This window comes from Puma concolor, chromosome E1 (genome assembly GCF_028749965.1).
Source record: "Puma concolor isolate L17-30 chromosome E1, mPumCon1.1.hap2, whole genome shotgun sequence".
In the NCBI taxonomy this organism is placed as follows: domain Eukaryota; kingdom Metazoa; phylum Chordata; class Mammalia; order Carnivora; family Felidae; genus Puma; species Puma concolor.
The window spans coordinates 52,677,920-52,695,406 of record NC_141680.1 but is presented as its reverse complement, the minus strand read 5'-3'; the positions used below and the strand labels follow the sequence as shown (position 1 = coordinate 52,695,406).

Sequence of the window (17,487 nt, the reverse complement as noted above, 5' to 3'; positions counted from 1 at the left end):
AGCCCCATGCAGAGCCTGCTTAAGATTCTCTCTCTCCCTTTGCCCCTCTCCCCTGCTCATGGATATCTCTCTCTCTCTCTCTCTCTCTCTCTCAAAAAAAAAAAAAAAAAAAACCCACACACACATTAAAACCCCACTTCAATGGGTGTCCCACTGTGGTCAGATTCAGCACCATTTTAAGCCTTTCTCTTTTATATTTCCTGACTCTTTGGTGTAACCCCACCCACTGCCAGTGTCCTGGTTGAATAATTGTCCTTACTTTAATTTTGATCCATGCTCAGAAAAGCGGTTGACCAAATTATTTCCCTTTGAATTAAAGATGCCACCGTACATGATCTTATGTAGTCATGACATCTCTAACTTGTTGGAGCCTGGTTCCTGCCTCTTCCTGCATTAGTTCCCTTTGGGATTCTAATGTTCATTCAAGTTTGGTCATTACCCATTTAGAGGGGTGTGTGTGTGTGTGTGTGTGTGTGTGTGTGTGATATTCGAATGAAACCTTTAGATGTGGGAGCCTAATGCTGGGAGGAAAGGATAGGGTTAGCATTAGGTCGGTGTAGAAACCATGAGAATCAACGAGATCACCCATCAAGAGAGTCAAGAATGGGAAGACCATCATGAACCTGGAGAACACTGTGGAACACCAAGATAATGTGTCTGGCAAAAGAAGAGGACCTTACAAGGAAACCGAGATGAAACATTTAGGAAAATAGGAAGAAAGCCAGTAAATCCAATGTTACCTTGAACGTAGACATTTTCAACCAGGACACCGACACCAATAGCGACCCATAATCCAATAAGTAAGGAAAGAGAAGTCTTTGTTGCATTTAATAATTAGGGGGCCACTAATGATTTCAGTATGAGGAGGTTCACTAGAATAGTGGGTTCAGAGTGATCGAGGAGGAAGTGAGAAAATGGACATGGAAAGAATTTGCTCCTATTTTTAAAAAAATTTTAAAACATTTTTTCATGTTTATTTTGGGGGGGGGGGGTGGGTCCAGAGAGAGAAAGGGAGACAACAGAATCCAAAGCGGGCTCCAGGCTCTGAGCGGTCAGCACAGAGCCCACTGCGGGGCTTGAAGGGGCTCAAACTCATGGACCAGGAGATCATGACCTGAGCCAAAGTCAGGCACTTAACCAACTGAGCCACCCAGGTGCCCGGAAAATATTGTTTTTAATAAGACGAGGAGAGGAGCGCCTGGGTGGCTCAGTCGGTTAAGCATCCGACTTCAGCTCAGATCACAATCTCATGGTTCATGAGTTCGAGCCCCGCAACAGGCTCTGTGCTGACCGCTCAGAGCCTGGAGCCTGCTTCTGATTCTGTGTTTCCCTTCTCTGTTCCCCCCTGCTCGCACTCTGTCTCTCTCTCTCAAAAATAAATAAAGATTTAAAAAAAAATTTTTTTTTTTTAAAGAGGAGAGAAATCTGATTGTATCCAAAGCAGAGTACAGGCCAAAGAGAAGCTATCAGAGAGGAAACTATAGAAAATGCAGGTGACAGAGGGTCTGATCAATGAACAAGGTTGAAAGGGGTGGGAGGGGATGGGAGGGCATGGAAGAGGGTGAGAGGGGAGAGTTAAAGAGTGCGGATTAACGAGCTGATTGTGTACAGAGTAGAAAACATCCAAAGACAGAAGGTGAGAACCATTCTAAAGTGTTCTGCTTCTCTAAGCAAAACATTAATAACTGTAACTTTCTAAAGCGACTTTTATTTTCTCTCTTGGGGAAAATGCTTACTCAAAAGCAAGTCTCTGTCTTTCTGAGCAGACTGGTTATAGCATCCCTTATTTCACATAAGGGGGTTGGTGTATCTGTCACCGTGACTGGGGTTGTTCCTGACCTCTGCTGCTTTCACTTCTGCGTTCGTTGGCTGAGTAAACACTACTTCTGTCATTGCAGAATCAAAAACGTCAAAAAAGAATATACAGGAAAGTCTGGAAAAATAGAAGCACTGAAAGGTAAAGAGAAACGTTTCATTGTTTCATTGACTTCGTTATTGCAAAAAATGGGGAGAATTCCACATGAAAAATGAGCACATGCACACAAGCAAAACAGAAAAAGAAAACAGAATACAAACAAGCTAACTCCACCATTTGGAGATTAACTGTGATTGAGAACTGGCTCTAAAATCCTTCCAGGTGTTTCATGGATTCACTAATTTACAGGAATAGGGCCATGCAATGAAAGGTATGATTTCACTTTGTTTTTAAAGACGGCTTGCTAAAAACAATGTTGTATTTTATTTGCACTGTGAGGAAAGACCATCTAGACGTAAAATTGATATATATATTTTTATACTAGCCAGGGAATTTATATAGTTTCTATGTACTGGTGAGATTAACTAAAACAAGGTGAGTACAAACTGGGGATTGCTGGAGGGGAGGTGGGCGGGGGGGATGGGTTAAACACGTGATGGTCGTTAAGGAGGGCACTTTTGGAGAGGAACACTGGGTGTCATACGTAAGCGATGAATCACTGGGATCTACTCCTGAAACCAAGACTACACTTTATGTTAATTAACTTGAGTTTAAATAAATAAATAAATAAATAAATAAATAAATAAATAACTTGAGTTTAAGTAAATAAATAAATAAATATTAAAAATAAATAAAACAAGTTGAGAAACGCCATTAACCATGAATGAAATTTCACAAGTGACCATCTCCACAGCAAACACAGTTAGAAGTTTGGATGAACCAATGCATCTGATACCAGATTCTGACAAATAGTTTTCTGTAACAAATACTTAGGTAAGATCCAAGTTAGTGGCCTCATTTTATAGAGGACAGCCTGTGTTTATTAGTAACGATTTTTAGGAAGAATGTGACTGATTTTTACAAGAGACGGGAAACCTGAGAAGTTACAAAAGAAGAGCCAGAGACCTTCCCTAAGGTTCATGGTTGTCTGTCCAGTGCTTTAGTATTGCATTTACTTTTTAGTCCGTAGTGTGCCTTAACTCAGTCTCACTTATCCCTCTGAGGTCATTTCTCACTTTGAGAATTTTCTGTACCCGTGTCAGCAAATTTGTTCTCCGCCCCGCCGCCTACCCCCAGGTTTTTCCCATCCAATACCATCTCGATCTGTGGTTTCTTTCTTGAATTTTCGCCAAGGATACATTGGAGTCTTTTTTAAATTTGTCATTTCAGTTTTCCAGCGTGCATTATGAACCACTTTTGTACTCGTCAATAACCACGAACGACTTTTTACAACATCTTCAAAAAAATTAAAAAATTAGAAGTGATGAAAATCACTGCGTAGAAACGCTGTATGAAATCAACAGTTCCAGGGGCTCTTGGGGAAGTAATGGGGAGTTGCATGCTCTCAACCTTCTCCCCTCGCAGTTACTTCCTGTAGCAACTTTGGAACACCTTTGGGAACACGCTTTGAAGTCCTTACCGGCAGCCTGGCTTTCAGTGGCTAAATGGGATTCCCACGTGTGACACCTCAATTGACTGACGCTAGTGAATGAAATTTGGCTTGTTTCCAATTTTGTCCTTATCATAAAAAGAAAAAAAAAAAAAAACACTAGGGGGTGACTGAGTGGCTCAGCAGGGGCTCAGGTCCTGATCTCAGTTCCATGAGCCTCACATTGAACTCTATGCTGTCCGCTCAGAGTGGCTTTGGATCCTCTGTCTCCCTTTCTCTTTGCCCCTGCCCCACTCGCTTTCTCTTTCTCTGTCTCAAAAACAAATAAATTAACATTAAAAAAACCCCACCATAATAAGCCTTCTTGTTTAATCATTGTGAGTATAATTGTGGATACAAATTTCTACACTTGATCTTAGCCAAAAGGCCGAGAAGCGATGTGGATACAAATTTCTAAAAGCAGATAACTCAAAGGGACTATATTTTTAAGATTTTATGCATATTTCAAATCATTTCCCTCCAAGGTTATAAAAATGTATACACTTGTGGGAAGAAGCAATAATTAAAAGCAACAGCAGTAATAATAGGAACACTTAAAGTTAGATGACTTCCATGGAAACAATGATAAGTGAGTTACACTGACTTTTTCACTGAATCCTGTCAGATAAATAGTATCTCTCCCATTTTGCAGATGAGGAACTGAGGCTTGTATTTCTTTTTTTCCAGTTAATATGGGTCAGTTCCAGGATAGAGATCATCAGTTTTCTCTTACTTTTGAAAACGTCATTTTTTCCATTTATAAACAATAAATGTAAAACTTGTTAATGTGCTTGTTTAGTTCTCCCAATATTATTTATTAATTAATTCATCTTTTTGATGAATTTAATAGCCTGTTTCATTAATCTTTATTTTTTCTGTTTACTTTGGTCCATCTTAGGCTTCTTTTACATTCCATAGTCAGTGTGTCCTAAAGCAGTAACATATTATTTTAATTATTATATTTATCCCACTGGTGTTACTCTATTACTAACATATTACTTTAATTATTATAGTTGTCCAATACTAACATATTATTTTAATCATTAATAATTTTAATATCATGTGGCCAAGACTAATTTCTTACTATTCTTTCATTTTTCTTAATAATTGGAGCTTATTTTTCCAATGATTTTTAGAATCTTTGAAACGAATTATAAGTGAGTATTTTAATGGATTGGATTACAATAGGAAGAATTTTCGCTTTACATGTAATTATTATTCCTAGTACATTTAATGGTTGAGTAAAGTGAACCTCATAGTGTTTAGTTCATCCAAGGTCATCCAGATAGAAAATGAACGAACTGGAATTCATCCCAGTTGTTAATTAATTTCAATAATGTCTGAAAGTAGGTCACAAATTTAACTGAAGGAACCTGATCTTTTAGACTTAATGTATTATAAAATTCTTAAGAATTTCATCCAACGACTTTCCAAAACAGAATGTGGTTTTCACTTGGTGGTAGAGAAAACAAACAAAAAATAATAATGGAAAGGATTCTTAGGTGAATGACTTTCTTCTACTGACCTGTAAGTGCAAAAGGTTTGTAATGAAAGAATAGAAAAATTTATAACAGGGGAAAATACAATTTTTGGTTGATATATTTTAAAAGGTAATTAATGTCATGAGAAATGTTTATCACTTAATATTTGAAATGTAGGCTAGAAAAGAATACAGAATATGATCAAAATCTGTATATATATTTACATGTTCACATATGCACATGCATATACAATGGAAGTAATTGTGTTCCAATGTTAATATTTGAAATTGTAATTAATTTGGTCTTCTTAGGTGGTTGTATGTATTTCCAAATACTGTACAGGAAGCATGTTATTTTAGCAGCCAGGAGAATATTGGATAAACTATTGAAAGACTTGAGAATATCCAACTAAAATGAATTTTTTGTTCTATGTTTAGAACCAAGCCCTTTCTAACGCCCTCTTATTTTTAATGTTAATATTCTATTCTAAAAACAGACTTACTCCTTGACATATATGAAGGGCAAATCACAGCAATTCTGGGTCATAATGGAGCTGGCAAATCTTCATTACTAAACATCCTTAATGGATCGTCTGTTCCAACAGAAGGTGAGCAAAAAGAAATTTCTCAAAGGCAATATGTGCAGTGATAGAATGAGGTCATATGTTGCCTTTCTTATTTTAAGGTTAAATTTGACTGTGTAAGAGCAAATACTGTTTGTTTATCTAACATTGCTTGCCAGACTCCATGATTTTGAATATATCTCATGTTTCCCAGGTTTTCGTGAAAAGCATTATCCTTATTTCATTGTTATGTGATAGTCCAGGGAAAATATAGACCACCCTGAACATATATTTATGTTAAGGTTAATCCAGAGTTGTTGATAACTTACAAAGTCATTATTTTAGATATTTGTGGACATAATGCCAATGTTTTCCTGTAGAAGATCTTAAGCATTAATAAACACTCTCTCTTCCCCATGTTAAATTATTTTTGACTTCTGTGTTTAGGATCAGTTACCATCTATAATAAAAATCCCTCTGAGACACAAGACTTGGAGGAAATCAGAAAGATGACTGGCGTGTGTCCTCAATTCAATGTTCAATTTGACATCCTCACGGTGAAGGAAAACCTCAGGCTGTTTGCTAAAATAAAAGGGATTCGGCCACAGGAGGTAGAACGAGAGGTAAAGGAGCATGCCTTGGATTAACAGGGTAAATTTGCCAAGCTAAATCATGACCACAGAATTCCCCTCAGGGATTTACCTACCCGGTCAGGAACAAAATTTAGGCAAAGAGGTCCTAGTAAAAAATACAGATCTACTGCTGTCGTGGACGGTTAAAATCGTATAGTCCGCATCATCTTGGATTTTAAGTGTTGTGTGTTTTCTTGTGTAGGTACAAAGGATTTTATTAGAATTGGACATACAAAACATTCAGGACAACCTCGCTGAACATTTAAGCGAAGGACAGAAAAGAAAGCTGACCTTTGGGATTGCCATTTTAGGAGATCCTCAAGTAAGTGTGGCGATGCGTGCCGTGGAATGTGGACTGAATATTAGTAAAAAGTCGGGGTCTCCTTTGACCCCTAAAAGTAGCAGAGGTGTCATTGTAATGTGTCAAGAGAGTCTCCGCTGGTAAACTACGATTGCAAGCATTCTGGAACATAAACGCTGGGTAGTTATTATTATTTGCTGTTTACTGTTCCCCATGCTACCATGTGGAAATAGTTACCGCGGGAGAGAGAGATTTTATACGTTGTCATCCTCTGTAGATTTTGCTCTTAGATGAGCCAACTGCTGGGTTGGATCCCTTTTCAAGGCATCGAATGTGGAGCTTCCTCAAGGAACACAAAGCAGGCCGTGTGATCCTCTTGAGTACCAATCTCATGGATGAGGCTGACATCCTGGCTGGTAATTGTTGGTGTTATCTCAGTATTACGATAAAGAATTGGGGAAATGTGTATCTCTAGGGCAAGCGTTGTGCTCCCGTGACCTCGGCGAACCTTCCGTGTCATGGCCGTCTGGGGTCTAATACCCTATAGAACTCCACACCGACTGGATTATGACCGCTCATGAAAAAAAAACCGTGATTGTTTTAGCTTTCAATGAGTCTGAACGTTGAAATCAATATATGTGGGGTTGAAACATATCCACTTATTGTTTGGCCTCCAGAATAGAAAATGGGCCAATGTAATTTCTGGGAATTCTTTTTTTCAAGAATTATTGGAGGGCGCAGACATAGACTAGAATTCAGAATCTCATTTTAAATGCATCAATTTTAATGGGTATTTCAAATTTTTAAAGGCGTATTCAATATATTCATTTCCTGTGGAACACTTTTCCTTTGGAAATCTGAGCTTTGGTTCCTCACCTGTATTTTCTAGTGAGGGAAAAAGTGACTCCCAACATCCTTTCTTTCTTGCTTCTTTTTAATCAGATAGAAAAGTGATCATGTCCAATGGGAAACTGAAGTGTGCAGGATCTTCTGTCTTTTTGAAGAGAAAATGGGGTCTTGGATATCACTTAAGGTAAAGACTTTGGGGGTAGATTGGATGTACGCATATCTATGTTTTCAATGCTGGTATATCAAAAAGGCAGACCATTATGAGGGCCAACTGTCCTTGTGCTCCGTATTTGCCAAACTAGTGACTAGTCCTCCCCGAATGTTTTTCCTGTCTCCTTGTATCTCCAGTAATGCTAATGATATGCAAAACTGCAAGATTATAAGCCCAGGCTGACAGCTCCCAGGAGGGCTGGGCCACTTTCCAGGTACCTGCTCTGTGCATCCTAAAGGCATCCTCAGCCTCTGTCTTCTTCCCACCCTCCACTTCCCCCCGGCTGATTCATACAATCCTGGAACATAGTTTCGTTCTTTCATTGGGCACAAAATGAAATAGTTCCAGAAGCTACTATCAAACGTGGGAATAAATCTGGTGGCAGAGAGGAAGAGTACCGTGTCTAACCAGAAAGTGTGTCTAGGTAAAAAGAATTAAAAAAAAAAAAAAACAACACCCAAACCTAAAAACCTTATGCCCAAACAAAACACACACATAGGCCAAACCTCTCTGTCAGTCACTAATTCCCGATACCTGCACAGTCTGGTGTAGTAATTATTTTCCCTAAGCAATTCCTTCTGCCTAATGTTCTCACCTTTCTCTGCTTTTCTTCCTACTGGAAGTATAGTTTCAATTACAGCATGTATTTGTTTGTCTATCTGTAGTTGTTCTGAATTTATACACCTTCTCTGTATAGGTCATAAGACTTGTCAAACTGATGGTATTATTATTATTATTATTATTATTATTATTATTATTACTTCTGTTGTGGTTATTATTATTTTACTCATTTCGTTTGTCCCTCCCCTAAAGCCAAGTAAAGCGGTACTCAAAGGCTAGGTATTCAATAAAAGCTCTTCTTTTGTGACAGCAGTAGAGAAAATACAAATCAATGATCTTTTCTTTTAAATATTAGTTTGTACAGAAATGAAATATGTGATCCAGAAAAAATAACATCCTTCATTAATCATTACATCCCTGATGCTAAATTAAAAACAGAAAACAAAGAAAAGCTTGTGTATACCTTGCCTGTGGAAAGGACAAATAAATTTCCAGGTAACTTTAGTACGATTATAGTGGAATGAAATTTGGGAACAAGTCTTTACCCCATTCTTACAGTTTTCATTATTTAAGTGGATTTGGATTTGGTTTCTCTGAAAAGCAGAACTCGAGATGAAGACTTTAGTGCAATATGTTTGGTAATTGATGTCTAGAAACACCAGCAGGAAATGGGACATGAGAGAGGGAATGGAAGGAAGCTCGGGAAGTTTGCATTATTGAGTAGGTGTTTGCAATAAGAATGTGAGATATAATATCACTGGCATAAATAAATGAATCGACGAGCAAGGGGCTCGGAGTTATGTCACCAGAGGGGTGACAAAGCTGGGGTGTTTATTCACCGCTCCCTATCCTTCATCAGTGAAGGGTTGCTTCCAGGAGCATTACGTTTCTAACCCATATGGCTCGTGCTCAACATGAACTCAACATACTTCAGAGCCCAGAAAAAAATGCCATCAGACAGGTGTTAATAAGCAGATTTACTGCGTCTAAGTGAGTACAGAAGAGATAGGGGTGGGGCATCGGGGTGTCTGCTATAGATTCCCTTTTGTATTTTAATTTAACTGTGCATAGATTTACTTTGCAGGAAGAAAAAAACCCCGTAGTTTATTTGTTCCACAAAAGTGTTCCCCCTGGGTTCTGTGTGTTGGGTAGCAGTCCCAACCTAGGATTTGTTCCATAAGTAATTCTAATAATCGCTAACTCTTTCTGCAATGTTTACTGCGGGTCAGGCACTGTTCTACTAGTTTTGGACATATCAACTATTGAGTCCTCACAACTATTCTATGAGGTGGGTGCTAGAGTTTTCCCTGTCTTAACAATGAGGAGATATATCTCAGTCTTTTTTTATTTAAGCAGCTTCCCTTTTGTTTAAACTTAATAATTTAATAAATTTAAATTATACTTAATAATTTAAGTATATAATTAAATTATACTTAATAAATTTAGCTTATTAAAGGTTTAACTCTCTGCGGGGCTGATTTACACAGACTCATTTGGGTGACTGGATCTTATTAAGCAAATACTCAGGAATTCAGATTTAGTCTCACCCCCCAGATAAGGCAGCTCTCTGTGTCCTTGTAGGAGCTGGAAGATGATGTTCTCACGTCCCCAGGCTGTACTATGTTATTCTGTTCTGGGACTAACGTCCAGTGAGATACAACTAACCTACCTTCTGTTTTGGTTGGGGAAGGAGAAGAGTGAGTTATGTGCTGACGCCACCATGAGAACATGTCACACCAGAGTCCCCGGCCTCTGCAAGTCCAATGGCACACATATGTCCTGTACAAAATATGGAAGAGATAAATAATACATATTAATTGGGAACTACTAAAGAAAAGACACTTCTCGAGGCACTAGTGATGCAGAATTAAGTAAGACATAGGAGTCCCTACCCTCACAGAGCCTACATTCCATTGGATGGGGAGAAGTGGACACACACAATAAGCCAAGCTATGTTACAATTTTATAATACAATAAGAAACAAGGCCATATGGGTTACAAAGATGACGAATGTCAGTCTGGGGTTTACACAGTGTCAGAAGTCCCAAAGAAGAAAATGATCAAAAGCATTCCAAGCAGAGGAGGGAAAGAGATGTTGGGGTGCAATGAGTGCAGGAGGACACTGGCAACTGGGAATGAGTAGGGTTGTAGGGGTAGATAGAGGCTCACTCATATAGAGCTTTAGAGGTTGTCATGCGTTGTTTGAATTTTATTTTTTTTCAACGTTTTTTTTTATTTTATTTTTTATTTTTGGGACAGAGAGAGACAGAGCATGAACGGGGGAGGGGCAGAGAGAGAGGGAGACACAGAATCGGAAACAGGCTCCAGGCTCTGAGCCATCAGCCCAGAGCCTGACGCGGGGCTCGAACTCACAGACCGCGAGATCGTGACCTGGCTGAAGTCGGACGCTTAACCGACTGCGCCACCCAGGCGCCCCTGAATTTTATTTTAAATGCACTGAAAAACCACTGGAAGTCGTTAAATGGGGGATTGATGTGATGTGACTTATATTTTCATTCTCGGGCTATACAAGAGCACTCTGGATATAGAGGAAGAAGAGTAGACACTGGGAGACCAGCCATGTGACGGGTGAAAGATGATGATCATTGGGCTACCATGGTACTGGTTGAAAGACGGATAAAAGTCGGTGGATTTGAAACATACATATATTTTAAGTTTATTTACTTATTTATTTTGAGAGAGAGAGAGAGAGAGAGAGACAGCATGAGCAGGACAGGGCCAGAGAGAGAGGGAGAGAGAGGATCCCAAACAGGCTTTGCACTATCAGCGCTTGAACTTAGGAAGTGTGAGGCCATGACCTGAGCCAAGACCAAGAGTCAGGCACCCCTGAAACATATTTTGAGATAAAGTCAAAGAATCTGGATGTTGGCCAGTCTGTGGAGCATGAGGAAAAGTGAAAAATCCAACGGGACTTCTAGAATTTTGGTTTGAATCACCAGGTGGAAGGTGGTGTCATTTATTGTAAAATGAGGAGAGAGACAGTTGGATAGGATGAGAAGGAGGAATTGACGTTCTGTTGTAGCAAGTTTGCTTTGAGATGCTTTTAGACTTCAAAGGGGAGAGGTCAAGTGACTATACATTTGATTATAGGATATTGGACATCAGAGAACACTCAAAGTAAGAACTGAACTTGGGAATCATTAGCATACAGATGGATTTAATGCAAAGGGATTGGATTTGAGTGTATGGAAAGAGGTGACCTTGGACTGAGCCTTCAGGACAAAGTAGAAGAAGAGTCAGAGAATGGTGGAAATCAAGAGCCCCCCCTGCCATGAACTTGAAGGAAAAACAAAAGAATATGTACATTTTTACTAACTCAAAGGGAACAATGTTTGTAGAAAGAGGAAGCAGTCAACAGCTGTGAATGTCACTGAGCTGGACCAAGACAGAGACAGAGAAAGAGATAGAGCAGGGAGAGTTAAAAGGATTTTTTAACAAAGCTTTTGTCCATTGACTTTAAAACGTGGAGTCACTGATGGCCTTGGAAAGAACAGCTTCTGTGGAAGGATAGGGGTAGCATTTGGATTTGAGGAGTTCAGTTCAATAGGATGTGACAAATTGAAGGTGGTAGAGTAGACAAATCTTTGAGCCATGGGTACACGTGTGTGGTGGGGGTGGGGGAGTGGGAAGGAGATTAGGTTTTTGTTGTTGTTGTTACTTGTCTTTATTTACTGGATGACTTTACAGCATTATGCTTGCTGTTTGAGATGGCCCAGTAGATGTAGGAGAAATTGATGATACAGGCCAGAGAAGGGGGGACAATTGCTTTAGGAAGTCTTCAAGATGCCCGAATGGGATGGAATTGGGAACACAAGTCAAAGAGGTAGCCTTGGTGGGAACAGCTATACGTCTTCCACCCATACAGAATGAAGACCCAGAATATGGGTAGAAATACACATTGATTTGTGGTGTGGAGGGGAGAAGATAATGTTCTTTCTGATTGCTCGTATTTCTTCAAAGAAGTATTCTGGAATTCATGAGCTGAGAATAGAAGGTAGAGTACAGATGGTTTGAGGATAGAGGGGAAAGTTCTGACATACTCATTTCAGAGAACATTCTAATAAAATGTTGCTTTTGCTTACTGTGGTAATCCAAAGACATATATTTTCTGAACAACATTCTGGATCATCTCCTAAATAAGCATTAGTTTACTGGGTTTTGTTATCAATGTGGTATTTAAAATGTATCTATTCCCATCTGTTGCCTTAGACCTTTTCAGTGATCTTGATAAGTGTTCTGACCAGGGTGTGATGAGTTATGACGTTTCCACATCAACTCTGAGTGACGTCTTCATGAAACTGGAAGGAAAACCAACTATCGAACAAGGTAGATTTGTTGTATAAATAACAGAAACTCAGTTTCCAAATAATCATGTATTCATTTAGTATTTGATAATGTCTTATGCATGATTTATACTAAAGAATGTGAATAATTCCACATTTGACTCTGCTGTTTGGGAAAGGCTGTCATTATTTTCTAACATCATTACTAGGACTGAACACAGCTCCCTTCTTGGAATATACCAAATTTCCCTTTGCGGACAACTTGCTTCCCATGTCAGCAGTTTTCCCCCATCCCCCAGACGCTTGCTGCTTCTTGGATATGTTGAGGATGTGAAAGTGTCTTGACCAAGGTCATGAAGTCTGAGGAGGATGTCTCCCCAAAATTGTTCTTAGCTTGTCCGTGTACAGAATTCCACCAAGGTCTTAATGGGGAAAAAGCTAGGATCATCTCCTATGTATTTTGATGGGTGATAATAATAAAAGCAGTCATTGATGGAGATGCTATGCCTGAAAATTGGATCAATGTATGGATATAGTGCATTAGCTTTCTACAATAGCCTTTCCCAAAAAAATGCAATTGGCATCATTTTACATAGGAGAAAACTACACCTAAGAGCACTTGAGTGATTGGTCCCAAATAATGATACTTATAAGTCATGTGTTTGGGAATCAGGTCCACGTCTGGTGGTTTCAGAGCCGGTAATCTTTTGCCTCCATTTCAAAATTATTGACAGCTTATTAGCCAACGTGTAGGCATCAATGATTGGTTATTTCTATGGAGAATATTTCTTGAAATCCCTCAGAATATTGTTACATACGGAACCTTCTATGCCTTATCAAAGGCTTGGCATAATGAGGTCACCCTTTACCGAATGTTTTTTTGGGTATGAATTTAGTTATATTTTATCACTCAGTACGTTGAATGTGGATGTCATAAATATAATTCGTTTCTTATATTGTTTCCTTTGTAACTATCATAAAACAATTTTTAATGTTACTAAAAAGAGAAAACTGTGATGCCCAAGGATGGCATTAATAATGTGTTGTGTGTGTGTGTGCGTGCGTGTAGATTTTGAACAAGCAGAGGTGATAAGAGACACAGAAAGCCTACATGACATAGAGCCAGCTTGGTCTTCTCTCCCTGAAACGCAGAAGAATATGAGCGACTTGGGCCTCTGGAAGATGCAGATTTGCGCAATAGCACGGCTCCGTTTCTTGAAGTTAAAACATGGAAAGAAAGAGCTTTTGACCTTGTGAGTATCAGAGTACCGCAGTTTTGTTAGTGAGTTTCAAGAGAGGGTTGAGTCAGAAGACAATTTAAAACTAGAACATGGTACCCAACATTCCTGCTAGAAAATGGATAAATACAACATTTCATTTTACTGACAGCAGTAGAAATGCCTGCATGGCAGCACTTGATTGGCCTTATACATAGGTCTGTTTAATTTTTTATGGTTTGACAGCCTGGTGTTTATACAGCAACACCTTTTTGTACTGTGTGGCATGCTAAGGTCTGACTTTCAAAATTTTAGCGGCCGTAATCATGGCTGGCATAGAGTTGGCACCCAACAAATATTTGTGGAATATCTGGTGGCAAATGAAATTGCTACAGATACATGGTTATTTTTTCTTTATTGGTAGACTCTTGGTATTTGGAATTGCAGTGTTCCCTCTGGTTGTGGAAAAGATACTTTATGCCATATTATTTCAAAAGAGTGATTGGGAATTTAAACCTGAGCTGTATTTCCTCTCTCCTGGACAACCCCCCGAAGACCCTCGTACCAGCTTATTGATCATCAATAACACAGGTGAAGAGAAACACAAGACTTTAATCCAGAACTGAGTTATTTTTATGGAGAGGGGAAAAAAACCAAATCGTAAGACAAGAAAATGTGCATTTAGACTTCATTTATAGAAAACAGCTGAGGAACTATGCATATTTGTTCTGATATTGGAGATGATAGTGATGGTGGGATAAGACAGAAAGAATGTGGGTCACTAGTTAACCTAGTTCAAGAAGAACTACCTATCTCCCCGACTACCCCAAGCTATTATGTGAGAGGGAAATAAATTTATGTATTGATTGAACCACTCTATTTGAAATCTCTTTGTTGCCGCAGCCTAACCTGTTCCATAAATATTATACACACTGATTGACATGAAAAGAAACTTTTATACCCTATGCCCCTCCAATAGGATCTAGGAAGATTCCTGAAGACGGCTTGGTACCCAGGCTCTTATTTATTCTAAATTATGGGTAATTGGTTTTGTCTAACTTCTTATTTAATTTTGAGGAAGCTTTTGTTTCTGCCTAAGATGTCACACACACACACACACACACACACACACACATTCAGCATAGGAGTCCTCTCTTGATGAGTAACCCAGTCCATCCCAATATTCATATATGTCTGTGACCTGGGGTTATAGGTTCTCCTCTTTAAACAAAGGTGGCCTTTTAATTTCTGTTTCTCATTCTCTTTTCAATTTTGGTTTTAGAAAGTAAATTTTATTCACTCTGCTACCTTAAAATGGGAAGTCTTGCTACTGGTTTCAGGCTATGACTGCCAGCCTATTCATTTTTGTCTTTCCGCCTATTGTTATCTCATGTGTAAAGCTTCCTCTCCAGTTGTTGTTCTAAGAGCAATATACTTGGATTAACTTGTTTTATTTTCCTTTCCTGGACTCAGTTGTGAGGTGTTTTGTGATTTAAGTTTGAGGCTTCTATGCCGTCTTGTTCCTCTTTTCTCAAAATATGATGCTTCTTGGTAAGATGTTCATCTTTAAATCAAAGAAGCCCTGTTTGCCTAAGTGAATGTGGGTAACCGTTACGGTTTCCTTCCTCAGGTGACTGTGGAAATGGAGTGTCACACTCTCAGGATGCATGGAAAGCTTATTTTCTATGTACACGTTTCCTTTCCCACCTGGTGGGAATCCTAATTCATCTGGGGCTTGACCCAGATGAATTTTCTGATCCCAGAACCCCTTCTGAGTCCCAGTGTGAACTCCATTTTGAAGTCCAAATGAGCAAAAAACGAGAGTCCCCCCTTGTTTCTTTTTCAATTCCATCCTGTCCTTTTAATTGTCTGGAGTTACTTTCAATCTTGCCCTGCGGTTTTCCCCAAATAGTATCTCTTAACAAGTAAATCTGGGGACTTGTCTCCTGGGGACAGCTGTTCCATGTGGAACATGGGAGAGGACTGTGGGCACTTTGTTTCAGGTGGGGTTGACCGGTTAATGAGCATGACTGTGGCTTCAGAGACCACTTTGCCCCCTTGAACTTTTCCACTCTGAGTTTAGATATCCTGGAAATTGGTGTTTCCTTTATAGTGGAAATAGGCTGTGGGTTTTTCTCTGTCAAACAAATCTCATCTGCTTTCTTCTTTAGGGGCATATCAAAAACTTTGGTCTGATAGTGGCACTCTTCTCATTTCTGACATATATATATATATATATATATATATATATATATACACACACACACACACACATATATAATTTTATTTTTATTTATTAAAAGCATATTAACATATTTTATATTTATACATATTTAATATATATTAATATATTATATAAAATAGATCTTAATTTACATAATTTAAAATATAATATGTACTCCTGAAATATATAATATATATAGGTAATAGATATGTACATAAAATATACATATATGTTAACATACACATAGTATATATTTACTTTTCTGTTTTTTGAAGAATAAGGCAGAGAGGGAAGTATTATTATTATTATTATTATTATTATTATTGGCCATTTTAGGCTGGCTCATCTGAAGTACTGATTGTATTTCCACAAATTATTGAGTTCAAGTATATTTTTTGTAGCCAAGAGTCATAAAATAATCTTGGTTTAATAGTTACATGTTAACTCGCCCTAAAAAGAATTGTAAAGCTAAGTCATCGCAGCACAAGATTTGATAAATAGGAAATGGTAGAGTGGGCTAATCTCATTATCGTGATGCCCAAAGAGACATGACTTTGCATAATGTTGTGTACGTATTGACTTTAAATTGTGTTGTGGTTTATTTGAAAGACTTGACATGTATGTTCTTGCGTTCTGTGGGCTTCTGTTATTGATTTCATACTAGAGTCAAACATTGAAGATTTTATACAGTCACTGAAGCATCAGAATATACTTTTGGAAGTAGATGACTTTGCAAACAGAAATGGCACTGGTGACCTGTCATACAACGGAGCTATCATAGTTTCTGGTAAACAAAAGGTATGTTTGCTTCTTGTCTCTTGCTTTTCCTTTTATGAAAAAAAAAGACAAAAACGAAGCGCTACATTTTTAACTGTTTTAAAAACGGCATCAACCCAGCTAGTACACTCAACTTGATTTAAAAGCATTTGGGGATCATTACTGAATAAACTGTGAAATGTAAGTGAGCTTTTGTAAAACATTTCCTATCTTAACTTTGGAATTAGATGATTTCTACATATGAAAGTAGCTAAATGTAATTGCATTATTCGGATTCAATAAAATGTTAGACCTTATAATTACCAACCATGACTTTAAGGAATCCTATTCAATGGCTAACTACCCTAAAGATGTTTTCATGTACAGTTGACCCTTAAACAACATGGGTGTTAGGGGCGCCAAGCCCCTGCACAATCAAATATCCATGTATAACTTTTGACTCTCTAAAAATTTATCTCCTTAGAGCCTACTGTTGACCAGAGCCTAACTGATAAGATAAACAGTCGATTAGCACATACTTTGTGTGTTCTATGTATTATATACTGTGTTCTCGCAATAAGGTAAGCTAGAGAAAAGACAATGTTACTCAGAAAGTCATAAGGGAGAGAAAACACACTCACACTACTGTATTATATTTATCGGGAAAAAATTCTCGTGTAAGTGAACTGTGTAGGGTAAACCCGTGTCGTTCAAGGGTCAACCATATTGAGAATATTAATATGAAAGCGTTTTTGTTGTTCTTTAGTGATTTGGAATTAGCGTTACTTTGTCTTTGTTTTATTCAAAGGATTATAGATTTTCAGTTGTGTGCAATACCTTGAGGCTGCACTGTTTTCCTATTCTCGTGAATATTGTTAGCAATGGACTACTTCGAATGTTTAATTCAACACAAAATATTCGAATTGAGAGAAGCCCATATCCTTTTGTAAGTATTGGATTTACTCATTCTGAACAATTAGGAATT

The 17,487-nt window shown here is 38.3% G+C and overlaps 1 protein-coding gene across 3 annotated transcripts in view; it reads left to right on the top strand.

The window, feature by feature from the left end:
• The window catches only part of ABCA6 (ATP binding cassette subfamily A member 6), a 61,740-nt gene that overhangs the window by 21,077 nt on the left and 23,176 nt on the right, over positions 1 to 17,487 (top strand). For all 3 annotated transcript variants that reach the window (XM_086687871.1, XM_086687870.1, XM_086687872.1), the window contains 12 exons: positions 1,899 to 1,957; positions 5,382 to 5,492; positions 5,895 to 6,070; positions 6,282 to 6,401; positions 6,658 to 6,796; positions 7,323 to 7,413; positions 8,357 to 8,496; positions 12,232 to 12,348; positions 13,375 to 13,558; positions 13,947 to 14,113; positions 16,411 to 16,544; positions 17,311 to 17,448. In XM_086687871.1, coding sequence (XP_086543997.1) covers positions 1,899 to 1,957; positions 5,382 to 5,492; positions 5,895 to 6,070; positions 6,282 to 6,401; positions 6,658 to 6,796; positions 7,323 to 7,413; positions 8,357 to 8,496; positions 12,232 to 12,348; positions 13,375 to 13,558; positions 13,947 to 14,113; positions 16,411 to 16,544; positions 17,311 to 17,448 — 1,576 coding nt within the window. The remainder of the gene's footprint in view (positions 1 to 1,898; positions 1,958 to 5,381; positions 5,493 to 5,894; positions 6,071 to 6,281; positions 6,402 to 6,657; positions 6,797 to 7,322; positions 7,414 to 8,356; positions 8,497 to 12,231; positions 12,349 to 13,374; positions 13,559 to 13,946; positions 14,114 to 16,410; positions 16,545 to 17,310; positions 17,449 to 17,487) is intronic.